This window comes from Pholcus phalangioides, unplaced genomic scaffold (assembly GCF_987345545.1).
Source record: "Pholcus phalangioides strain wild (caught in Gottingen) unplaced genomic scaffold, Ppha-v1.0 ptg000007l_1, whole genome shotgun sequence".
In the NCBI taxonomy this organism is placed as follows: domain Eukaryota; kingdom Metazoa; phylum Arthropoda; class Arachnida; order Araneae; family Pholcidae; genus Pholcus; species Pholcus phalangioides.
The window spans coordinates 39,093,293-39,106,786 of NW_028301600.1; the positions used below are offsets into that span (position 1 = coordinate 39,093,293).

The 13,494-nt window shown below is 37.8% G+C and overlaps 1 protein-coding gene across 3 annotated transcripts in view; it reads left to right on the forward strand.

The window, feature by feature from the left end:
- The window catches only part of LOC149085256 (four and a half LIM domains protein 2-like), a 132,884-nt gene that overhangs the window by 64,556 nt on the left and 54,834 nt on the right, over positions 1 to 13,494 (forward strand). For all 3 annotated transcript variants that reach the window (XM_089233156.1, XM_089233159.1, XM_089233157.1), the window contains exons 4-5: positions 2,858 to 3,091; positions 12,842 to 13,057. In XM_089233156.1, the coding sequence (XP_089089282.1) occupies positions 2,858 to 3,091; positions 12,842 to 13,057 (450 nt within the window). The remainder of the gene's footprint in view (positions 1 to 2,857; positions 3,092 to 12,841; positions 13,058 to 13,494) is intronic.

A 13,494-nucleotide genomic window follows, 5' to 3' on the forward strand; every position in this document is an offset into this window, starting at 1 on the left:
TTTTCATTGATAGCAGTGTTTGTGTATATGTTTTTTTTTTGTTCGCATGTCCACACACTTCGACCACTCGCCGTCGATTCTTGAATTCCCAGAATTCAAGCTGGGCCTTCTTTTCATGGGTTCTTGAATTCCCGAATTCAAGAACCCAAGTTGCTTCCAAACAGGGTAGATGCTATTCTAACAAAGGCCCAGCTTGCTCCAGGATATGAAGGCTCTTTAAGAAGAAAAGCGCAGCATCCATTTTTGAGAATACGATTGTTTACTCACCAACAGATAAAGTCATATAATGAAGTGGAGAAGGATGGCAGTGCAGTCATTTGTCCATCCGGGCACGGCCCGGAGGCCTCCAGTGCAGAAAGGGCCTCGTGAAACTGAGATCTGGTCAAATTTTTGGCAACGAGGATGTAAATTTGGTAGCAAGTATTTCTGGTCAGGTGGTAGAGGCAGAAAAATCACTTTGCCTAAGGGCCTCTGATGCTATTAAGACGCCCTGACTTGAAATGCATTTCGTTTAAAAAATTGAGAGGATTTGTAACATTCTAGATTCTAGGGGTTAACATCGTCTCTATGGGAGCAATTTTGGTGCCTCCAATTAAGTAGAGCCGATTGTAGTTCTTAAAACTGCCAAAATATGCTACCCATCATCAGAAAACTGGACGGACAATCGATTTCCTTTGCCAATGATACAGCTCTGTATTTAGAAGATGACGATATAGCAAATTTAATAAAAAAGACGGATGATGGCCTGAGACATATTAATCAGTGGATGATTGTAAACAAACTTGAATTTAACGTGCAAAAAAAAGAAATATCAATGTATTAAAACCTAAAGCTTAAATTCTGGTACAGAAATCTCCATTAAAGTTCATATCTATCATATCAATCACAACAAAACTGTAACTGCCAAAAAACTCCAGACTACATGAATACGAATCAGGGTTGGGTTCTTATTCTAATTATCGTCCATTGAGTTTGACGAGCTCCCTCTCGAAAATTTTGGAAATTATTATCAAAAGGCAATTGGTGAAGTGGATAGACGAGAATATAATGTATTGTCGGATGATCAGCATGGGTTCAGGAAGGGGAAGTCATGTGTAACTAATCTCCTTTGCTTCTATGATCCACGACTAATAATTTGGGAAAAGGCATTCGATAGGGTCCAACATGGTAAACTGTTGAAGCGTTTACACGAGATTAGGATTGGAGGGCAACTTGCTGAATTGGATAGAATCGTGGTTAAGAGATAGGTCACAACGAGTTATGGTGAACGGGAATTCTCTAATAGTTCTTCAAGAAAGTGCCATTGGCCCCATACTTTGTTCACTTTTTATCGATAAATTCGATCAGGATATCGATGGGATTGCTAGCAAATTCGCAGATGACGTAAAGCTAATGGGGGTAGTCGGGAATCAAAGTGATAAGGAGTTGCTCCAGACCAACTTAAACAGGATTGCAGCATGAGCAAATGAATGGAAAATGACGTTTAGCGTTAACCAGTGCATGGTCGCTCATTTTGGTTCGAACAACACACGTTTCTCTTACGAGTTGAATGGTGTCACTATCCCGGATGCAACTAGGGCGACCGATTTTGGAATTCTCATTGCCGAGCGGTTCAGTTTTTCTGAACATTGTTCAGCGGTGGTCAAAAAAGCGAATAGTATGCTCGGTTTCATTTTCAAAAAGGTCTCTTCGCGTTCTCCTAAAGTCATTTTTCTGCTTTTCCGAGACAGTTCGTCCTGGACTGAAGTATTATGTTGTAAGGTTTTGGAGCCCATAACTACGGAGGGACATAGACTTGGTTAAAGGGGTGCAGAGAAGCGCTACGGGTGTCCTTATTGGCACACGGCACCAGTATCGATTGGTAAGGGACAATTCTAGGTCATGGTGTCGCAGAGAATTTTTCTCTAAGAGGGTTGTGAATAAATAGAATAGCTTACCCCGGAGGTAGTAAATTCTAACACAATTGACACGTTTAACAAGAAATACGATCAACATGTTGGGGTAAATCGAGAAGCTATCCATACTTAGAAACAAGAAAACATCTACGAAGAGATGTGGCTTAAACTTCTCCATAACACTAAAGGCCGAAACACACTATACTGACGTGACGTGAAGGCGGATACATACTACACTCTGACGTGAAGTGAAATCACGTCACGTCAGAGTATAGTATGTTTCGACTTTTGAAGTGCGCATGTAGTAGAAATTTTGTAGTAAGGCCGTGATTACACTATAATAGTTTGTTAAAAGATCTTTTAACAAACTTATTGTAATAATGTGTATTATTGTATATAATGTGTGGTTTTTCAATAAAAAAAATACAATAAGTGGGAGATAAAGAAACAAAGTCCACATGCAAATTAGCCTCACTCGGCAAAACATTTTTACTTATAAAGTTATATGAAAATCAACGATATTCACAATTTGAGTAAAGCTTCATTCAGCGACGTTGAAAGAACGGGACATTTCTATAAAAAAAAGTCGGGACAGTCAAAGAATGCTATAAAATACGGGTTAAATGGTGGATGACCCTGATTGTGCCTTTTCTCTTTCTTTGCCTGGCTATTAACACTTGAAGTCGTCAGTCATAAGTGGCAAACTGCCAGGATGCACTACAAATGACCTACTGTTGTATGTGCTGCCATCTCTTTCCCAAATACGAAGCTATGAATCATCTGATAAGAATACGTTTAAATGAATGTATTTTGTTGTTGTGGCGCTGATTGATCGCTGTAAGGGAGATTGTTTTTCGTATCAAATAGTTTATTTAGTAATTGAAGAAAAATGTTGTAATTATTTTATGGTGTATTTTTAGACAGCAAATGTATATAAATATATCTTTATTTATTTTCGGCAGGTAGAAGAGTACTTTGAACAATTACCAAGTGAGAAAGTCCCTCGTTTAGGTACCCCTGGTGAGAAGTATCGAGATCGTCAACTTATACTTCAATTACCGAAACAGGATCTTGCTTTGGCATATTGTAAATTCCTTGAAGCCGATTTCCATAAAAACTTTGAAGATTTCGTCAACAATCGAAATGAAGTTGCTCTTGATATCGGTTTCGTTAAGGAACGGCTTGAAGCAAATAAAGTAAGTATACAATAATGTCGAGTATGCATTGTTGTCACACGAGAAGATGTTGTCGTTAATATACTGTGTATAACCCTAAATCTAGATTTGAGTCCCGTGACCATGCACTACGAGTACGAAACGCCATGCTTCAGCCCTCATCTTTTTCATGGTAGGTCAGATTGGACCCGTAAAAAAGCAGGTGTGGCTGAATATCATGGTGAGACTTCTATTTAAGAGAGCAAAGCAGGGATTTGAAGTGCTGGGTCTCCAATCTTCCAGCCCAAGGCCAGATTTTTCTGTGGTTTAGAAAACTTCCTCTAGGGCTAGGGGAAGATGTGGGCTTCCCCTAGCCCTATCTGAATTGATTTTCCAGTAAATTTATTGTGTAAAAGATGAAGATAAAGAGAGTGCCCAAGGGACCCTCCCCAAGAGAAGATCCCAATGACTTGGTCAAAGATAGGGGCACCAAACATCCGGGTCTGAATGGCCAGAGGCGAATTTATGGCTTTGCCACTCTTCACCGGTTCTAATTTAACATTCTTGGCCACCAATCACTATAATTATCCGCCCATCCGCACTTTCTGCCCTGGGCAAGAGCCCGCTTAACCTACCCCGTTCGCCTCTTTGAATGATCTGTCCCAGTTGATCTTTGAATTGTCGCGGGAGAACGTGATACTGTATAATACAGTTTGGTCTTATTACTGGTCGTTGATAAGCAATATTTGACGAGAATTGGTGACATTTGGCTGGGGTTAGATATTCTGGCTTCGTTTTATTGAAATCTATTTACCATAGGCAAAGATGCATGGTTGGTCAGCGAATATTCGTCTTTTTAATTTACGGCATCTAAAATATGGTGGTACTGGGCGAATTCCCTACTCGCCCACGCGGAAATCAGGCATAGCTGACTTCAGTCAGTAATGAGATATAAAAGGGAAAAAAAAAAAGGTTTATCTCTCTCCCTTTCAGAATATTTATCTTTAAGCGAAGTGCCCGAGTGACACACAGTGGTAAGATGCTCGTCTTCCACTATGAAGGTTACCATCAAGGTCTATGGGTGATTCGAATCTGGGCATAGAAGCAAGTTCTTTGCCTACCGAGCCTGAGGCGACCACCGATGGATGGAGTCTTCATTTCCCACACAACTCCATTGGTTGGAAATTGGCGATATATGACTGGGCTTACGTCCACGCCTTTTATTCACTGTGACGCAGATTTGCATATGGTTTCTTCTTCTACCCCAGGTTACATTTTCCTGCATGGTGTGCTTTTTCTCCCGTGAAATTTCAACAGGAATGCCGTTTTAACGTTTGCGGAGCGGCCATTTCGAAACGCGCAAGCGCGTTTGCGTTTCATGTTAGACCATGCATTCTTTGATGACAATTGCTTGTATTGGTGTGTACTACCACCTCTCAAAGTTTTTCCCATCTTTTTTGAATCACCATGTATCCATGTAATCCATCTCACTGTTTTTTTTTTACGTGTATATATATTAAATATAGTACGGATTATTATATGTTATGTGAAACATTGTGTTGTGTTGGAGCATAGGCGGAGATAAACTTGGAAGTCTGTGGGGGGGGGGGGCACGGCCACTATTGCTGGGGGGCACGATGATGATGAAGTGTGCGTGTCAATACATATATACATTAGATCAGTCGACTCCACCTTTGACGCTGGGGGGGAGCAATGAGCGAACAACATTTTCTCCCCAGCGCGACCCAACCCGCAAGGGTAAAAGGCTTATATCCCGGGAGGGACAGAGCTGGGTCGTGTCTGGTCTGTCGGGGGAGCAATGCCCCCCACGCCCTCCCGTATCTCCGCCCATGTGTTGGAGCCAACTCACGTTGCTTCGTTCGCCTGCGAGAGAGAGGCCACATTATGAACCAAAAAGCCACTCGGAGGTAGCTTGCCATCCAACACGAGGCATCAGATTTTTCACGATGATGTAAATTTCAAATTTTAATTTAAATTAATAATTTTTTTAATGTATTTTGAATTGTGTTTTTTTTTTTTGCTTTTTCATTATTTTTATAATTCCATAAATTAAAAATTAATTAAATTCAAACATATTTACACTTCAAACAATACTTGAATAACTACCTTCCAACGAAAAACGGGGGGGGGGTAGGGGGTGGAAACTAATCATGGTCGCAAGGGGGCCGCAGAATGAGAAATGTTTGAATGGGGACCATGGGCAAAAAAAAAGGTGGAGAACCACTGCTCTTGAGTGTAAGTATAGGTACGAAAGTTTCCACGTATAGGTATAAGTATAGGTGTCTGAATGGCTGTAAACGGCGGTGTCTAATTTGCATCTTAACCCGTCAGACCGGATATAAACTTCAGGTCCAGGCATAGACCTAAAATTATTGCAAATATTGTGAGGGCTCCTCTCAAATTCAATATCTCTAAGTATTATAGAGATGGTGGGAAATATTGGGGGGGGGGGAAGATCATACCCATGGGTTCAATACAAGTTTATGCTTATGAGGTCCAGGTCCAACTAGTCTACGTGACTATGGTGTGAACAAATGAATAAGCTATTTGAGCTTAACCTGAACTGCGTTTGAAAGAGAACGTTTCACTCTGGTAATTTAGAATATATCATATCGTACAAGATATAGGAAGAGGTTGATGGTATCAAAAAAGAAGGAACTTGTGTTCACAAAGCTTATCGTATTATTTTTCTCGCGCAATTATCCGCTATTTTAAGCGTAAAATTCTTTTCAGAATATTTTGATGCCGCCCACACGTATTTTTGCCTTTAAAACATAAAGAGCTTTTATTCGTATCGTCGAGGTTGCTCTCATCTACGATGACTCGCACTTGCTATTTTTGAAGCTCAATTCTCTCCGAAACACAACCTACCACTCACTCAGTGTTCGAGAAAAACTCAGCTTCAAAATATTTTACTTAAAAAAAATATACATATATTTCAATTAAATTTCCTTTCTTTTCACTGAGGAAAGTGACAATAAAAGTTTCCAAAATGAAAAAAATTCAAATTTTTAATCAAGTTGGGAGTTGCTCAAGTTTTAATTGAATGTTTCAAGATTATTCTGTTTTTTGTTCTTGAATATTGGGGAAGCAATTTTTGGCAACTCGCTTATACTCAAAACAATACAGCTGTCTTTTACGTATGAAAAGTTATAGATGGCCATAACGTTTATCATTTGAAGTTGTGCTGTCTAAAAAAATAAGAAACACTCGACTCTCTCTTGAGAGTCGCCTAGACCTCTACAAGTGCATACACGGTCTGGCTTTATGGAAGAGTCTAGTGATGAAGGAAGCACACACGTGGCACGAATTAACCGCGACCGTCAATTGCTACGGCTTGTCACTTGAAGATCTGATAGACATCGAGGAATGCGACGGGGATTTATTTTATCTCATTGCGGACTGGATGGGATCGAGTGAGTGCTTCTATGGAAGGGGATCTATATATAGCTGAACAAGGCTGTCTCATCTTGGCGAAACATGCGAAACAGCTGTGAGATCGGCATCAATTCACTGAAATAACCCATGAGTCGCTTGTGCTGCTTCATTATTGTGTATTATTTTTATTTTTTTAAGTACCAAAAGTTGCAAAAATCATCTGAACAGATGAAAAAAATAATGACCGGTGTGGTTAGTTTTTTATTATTGGTTTCGATCAAACAGAGTGGTCATATTTAATTTTACGAATTGATGTTATTTTGGTCTTCAAATAAACTCGCCCGTTTGAGTTTTTATCTCAAGTTTAATTGTTGAAAAATTGACAAAGAGTCCATGAAAATGAGACTTAAGGAACAGACACATATTGGCAAAATTTCAACTTGCATAGTACGTGATATGTATGGGGAGGAGGACACGTTTGAGTCTTGGCCGCGTTTTCGACACGTTCTACTTGTACAATGGAATCGTGTCTGAAAACCGGCAGTGTCTTGATGATTGATGGTTGCGAGAATCAACTAATAAAATAAATAGCTCCACAGCCTTGACGCAGCCTTAATTTCCTTTATCAAAGATGGCGTCTAATTTTTATTTACTTTTTTTTTTAATGTTTTCAGGAAATTACACTTATTTTTTTTCTCGATCGAAGACAAAAGAGAAAAACAAACTGATGTCTCAAAAACAAATCGAAGATCCTACCACCGTGAAGGTTGTTTTCCCGGTCCCAGATTCAAACCCGAGGGAGGATATAGATAAGATATTTTCCTTAACGAGCTCGCAGCGACCACCGATAGACAGTGCCTTCATTTCCAACCCATCTCATTAATGGCAGTAAATTTCAATATAGCGATATGGTCAGAGTTGGTGTTTGGTAAAGTAGTTGGGCTCCTCCACGTCCACCTTCTTTGGGGTTCCTTCTTAAAAAAACGAATTCATGATGCACTGTTCACTCTCTGCAAATTAGAGGGGTCTGTTTCCTCTGTCGTTTAGCATACCGTATCCGTGACTTCCGACTGAGCTTTCACCATTTCTTCTCTCTCCAATTCTAACATTGAAGTAACCCAGTACTATTTTGATATGATAGTTTCCTTTACTATTCATCTCGTCTAATTCTTCATAGAAGTCTTCTACTTCTTCCTCGGAATAGCTTGTTGTTGATATCCGGTATCTGCTTGATATTTGCGTAACTAATTTTGCGACTCTATCAGATGTGCTATCTAACTCAACAATGGGATTTTTCCACTTTTTATGAATGAGAAATCCTACTCCGTTACTTCTTCCATCATCTGTTCCTCTGTAATAAAATACATGTGCATTGGCAAGTTCGATTTTCGCCTCTCCCCTTCTTACTTCATAGATTCTTTTTCCAGTTCTTCCAACTCCTCTATAAGTGATTTTCCGATGAAAGAGATCGTCCGTCGTCCGTTATACGTAGCCAAGGTCATCATTCTATGGCAGCCTGGTTCAACTCAGAGATTCTTAGCACCCTCTGTCTCCATGACTTGCTGGTCGCTGCTGTAACCAGGAAAATGCTGGGGACGGAGGGCCTTGTTTTATTCACAGAGCTCATGATTCTTTTTGGAGGGTTTTTTGGCCAGTCCTCCACGCTAGCCAGTGCGGGTTGGAGGAAGCATATGTCATTTTATATATTTTCATGTATATTTTATTACAAACAATATCTATTTACAATATTTATATAACCACTGTGCCTCTCATTGACCACGTTTCAACACTTGTTCGCACGGACTAACCCTCTATGGTCCGAAGTATCAGAGTCGTAACAATGATTTTTGCTACCAGGGGCAAACTTGATTTTGCCGCCGCCACAACTTTGAAATTCGGTAATTTTACAAACGTTCTTTGTTCCCACCTGAAACTTCTGCCCCAAATTTTTCAGCCCGGCGCAGTTGCATCCACTGCCCCCTGTAGTTCCGGCCCTGCGGAGTATAGTTGAATATACATGGTCAAAAAATCCCATTGTACCAATTTCTTTTATCTCTTTTTTTCTTTTTCTTTTTTTGGTATTTGAGAAGCTACATTTTTTGGTGTCATTTCAGTACAAAATACGGCTATATCAGTGCGATACTTTTTTTTAATCTTTCAATTAAAGTTGATTCCTTGTCGGTGTCATTTTTTGAAAGCTGCTGAAATATTACATGTTCAGAGATTTATAAAATCGCACCAAATTGAAGGGATAGGAAATTAAATTAAAAGCAACAATTTTGCTAAGCAAAATTTAACAATTTTTATAGATAACAGTAAGATAAAGGGAAACTGCTATTTAACCCTTAAATTGTCAATTGTAACTAATTGAAGCGCTTATTTCAGAAACACCATGACCGCCAAAAAAATTCTAATTGAGTTACTACTGATTTCTTGTACTTGATTGATTGACGCTTCAGGACGCGGTAGCCCAGGGGGGTCTATTACGCTGGCGTCGTTACGCCTGCGTTTCAGACGTGTTTGGGGTTTGTGGTGCAATGTGGGATAGATTTACGTCACCATCGTTAAAGATTGATTTTTCTCACAGCGTTACTAGCGATCTTCGTTATCGTCATAACTACGCCAAATGTTAGCTAACGAGGACTGGAACCGAGTCGTTGAGCTCGCGTTACGGAAATAAACATGGCCGCGCTCGCGTGTACATTTTTTGATGAAGGCGAGAGCAACGGAGACAAATTAGTAAAATTGAAAATTATTTATTCATTATTAATTCATAAAGTTGTTCATTATGATGAATAATCATTCTCTGAATTACGTTACTAAATTTAGTAACATGTTTTAGAGACAGCATTATCATTTAAAATCTCATCTAATAACACATACTGATTGGAAAAATTATTCACAGTGATACCTCGTTATAAAGATACTCGGTACTACGATAAATCTCTACAATGATATTTTTTCTCAAATTTTCCTCGGAAATGCCTTATTCTAATGTTCAACTCATCTCAATATAAGGATATTATTTTACTGGTAAATCTCTCTCTATCGCGAAATATTTTCAAGACATTTTGAAATCGCTGCAATATTTTTTTATATCTCGTTCAAAATCGACGTCAATATATTTTTAAACTCGCCTCCAGATTTTTTTTCCTCTTAATTCGTTTAACAACATAGATATTTTGTAATACATAATTTTTATCACTAATAGTGGTAATTAAATTCCTCGAAAAATTCTTCGATGAATTTCATTTTCGAATTTTTCAATGTCCATATACTGCTTACAATTTTCATGTATTGCTTTCAAATTCCAGTTCTTCTCATAATTAACTTTGTTTTCAGTTATTCATATATAAATAATGAAATTTAATATATATATATATATATATATATATACAGTATATACAGGGTGATTATAAAAAAACTATCCCGACATATGGGCCCCTAACTATCATACCATTCACAGAAACTGAATGAAATTTTGGCATAAGGTATTTTGATGTATGCGCTCAAGAATGATATGGAAAACAACAGTGTCACTCTAACAGTTACGGTTACAGTGAGAAAATTTCGAAAATATCAAATGGCAACACCAAGTTTTTTGTATTGGAATGTGATCTCCATTGTGAAAAACCCTAAATAGCGTTCGAACGGCAACTGTAGCATGAAAATCACCGGCGGTAGATAGGCTAAAAGTGAGGACAACCAATAAGGACAGAGAAGCAGCATAAAATAAAGCATTTTATTGTGTTTCACAAATTTTCCACATGACCTTGTGGAGGACTAATCAGGCTGGGATCTCAGCCGAAGAAACGGTGTGACGAATGAAACGAACATTAATGCTTTGGTGCACGGCAAAGTCCTTTTTACTTTTTCCTTGCCTAGCTCCGGGGATTTTCGTGCTACAGGTGCCATTCCAACGCTATTTAATGTTTTTCAGTATGGAGATCGCATTCAAATTCAAAAAACTTGGTGTTGCCATTTGATATTTTCGAAATTTTCTCACTGTAACCGTAACTGTTAGAGTGACACTGTTGTTTTCCATATCATTCTTGAGCGCATACCTCAAAATACCTTATGCCAAAATTTCATTCAGTTTCTGTGAAAGGTATGATAGTTAGGGGCCCATATGTCGGGATAGTTTTTTTATAATCACCCCGTATATATGTGTGTGTATGTGTGTGTGTGTGCATGTGTGCAGAATAGTGAGAATGATATTACATGTGATTATTTTATTTCTAAAAAATATCTGTAATTAACCAAAATAAAATTATGTTATACCAAAATAAAAATAAAAATGTTATTAAAAAGTTAGCTTTTTGCTCATTTTTACCCCTAACTAAACTTATCAATATCATAAAAATTATAAAACAGTGGTGTAAATTTATTTTATTGCAGAAACCCCATAACTACAGAGGCTTTTCTCTTCCCTGAACGTTCACGTTTCCATTTTATGTATAGAACCGTCCTCCACATTCAGGAAGTTTTTCGTAAAAAAATATCTGGTTTTAGTTAAGTTAGAAGGTTTTTCTTGAATATATCAAAATTTGAAATTTTGTGCTTATGGAGTTTCTGAAATAACCGCTTAGTTAAAAAATTCACTCTAATTGCTATGATGATGCATTGTTTCAATTAAAAATATACTAACAACGCCCATTTACATCCGTGTTTGAAAAAATAATTATTTTAACACGTTCACGGGCGTCATGAAGGACATGTACAAAACTGGTTTTAATCTTTAAAAAAAAATGCGCCCCACGGACTCGACAAGCAATTTAGGCCCCGCAGCGTACGTGTTAATATATTTTATGGGGGTGAATCACATAGAGCGATTTAAAGATTTCTTCACTCATGAAACAAACTCCAATTTATATGTATATGGACATAGGAATTATTTCGCTCATTTTATTCGCATGTAACATATTTCAGATGAAGTGGCTCATGGCAAGGGTGACTTTATCACTACTGCACGTCCAAGTTTTGACTGATCAATTAGTTGCCATGAAAAAAATTTAATACCTCAAAGGGTTCATTTACTGTTACTCGTCGATATTTTTGAACAATAGAACCAACTGTGTTTACTATGATGTAATTCACTGTGCTAAGAAGAGCACCAGAACCACTTCAAATCAAATCGAATCAAAAGCCTTTTTCTTCTCACTCGTTGGTCGTAGACCAAACCTTCCGACTGTAAAAAAGTTTTAAATGAATATTCATATTATGGTGTTTAAAAAAATTAATTTTTGAAAAAAAATTGAAAAAATCTAACCTTTTATATTCTGAAATAGGCTCTATAATCATACCTAGAAATAGTTTGTCCTTGCAGCAATATAGCAAACAAAATAATTTTAATAACACTACGACAAAAATTTTCAGTTTTTTGTTGTGTGCATTACTTATGAAATGACCCTTGTATTTTTTAATATTCACACACACACGAGCAAAATTTATTATTCACTAAAACTAGGAAAATCGCAGAGGTAGAATAACAATTATATTTCAAGTCGATGCTGATTTCCTCTCTGGAAATGACATGCTCAATATAGAGTTGAGCAGTGTCCGAGTGGCGCCATGGTAAGATGCTCATTTGCCACCATGAATATTTCCGTCAGGCCTGCGGGTTTATTCCCGGGAAAGAACGTAAATAACAAGTTCTTTACCGACGAACCTGAGGTGACCACAGATAGATGGCGCCTTTATTTCTGATCTAACTCTATCGGTATTAAATTGCTGTATGGCGGTATGACCGGAGTTGATGCGCGCTAGAGTAGTAGTAGATAGAGATGAGCGAACATATATATGAACTTACATAAGGTTGCATTTTAGAATGCACATCTTCAGAAATAAGCCATTGCACGTCTTTCTTCATGATTTCAAATGTGTATTCTCATTTTAGTGAGTACCGAGTACTCTGAATCTGTTTAACGAAGTAATCTAAGATAATTTGAGATTGAAAAAATCGGTTTGCTTATAGCCAATTTTACATTTTTCGAAGTAGTCCTTACAATTTTCAGTAATCTGTTCGGACATAGAACTGATGAAATTATCATCTTGAGATGGTTGACCAGTAAGTTCTGTTTTTAGCATAGATCTCTACACATCATAGGGCCCAAACCATAATATAAAGACATCGACATAGATGTAATCTAGAAACATCATAATGGATATGTCATCAAAATGATTCTTTGTTGTGAATAAAAAATAAACGCGAATGGAATGCGGTCTTTCGGAAGACTGAAAGGTATTATGTAAATATGCACATGCATGCAAATTTTATTCATAATTTATCAAGGTTGTACTCGGATATGTTTCGTGTCTTTAATTCATGTAAGGATTTGAAATTTTCATAAACATTTACATATTCTGTAGGTTGTTTTCTTGTTTTCAATTTAGGAATGTACTAAGTGCCATAAACTTATGTCTGTCGGACAAGTAACTGTGGTAGCACCTAAACTTGGTGAAGATCTATCGTTCCATCCGGAATGTTTTGTATGTAAAATTTGTGATGAATTGCTCGTGGATCTCACGCACTGTGTCAGAGAAAACGATCTTTACTGCGAGCGACATTATGCCGAACAGTTGAAGCCTCGTTGTTCAGCTTGTGATGAGGTAAGGTTTTAAAGTCATTCACTGGTAAGAGTTTTATTATTGTTTCATATGATATGGTTCAGTGTTTCTCAACCTGTGGTTCGCGAATATGGGCAGACTTGAACTTTGAATTATATACTGAAAATATTTATGGTGCTCAAATAAGAAATTAGGCCCATACACTGTAATGTAATGGTACACCGAAGTGTTTCAGACATTTTACTGGTCCTTGGGTTCCGAAAGATGGAGAAACACTGATATAGTTAATTTCCTTCGAAGCTTTGTCACTTGTCAGTCACAATGAATACTATACTATATAAACTAGCGTGAGGTATATCGTTGTCCACAAGTCAACCACACATAGCAGTGACTTCGCTGTGATCACATTAAGCATAAATTTGATGTGATCGTAAGAAATAACGGGCATATTTGAGTGAGATCCAAATAAGCTTCTGCAG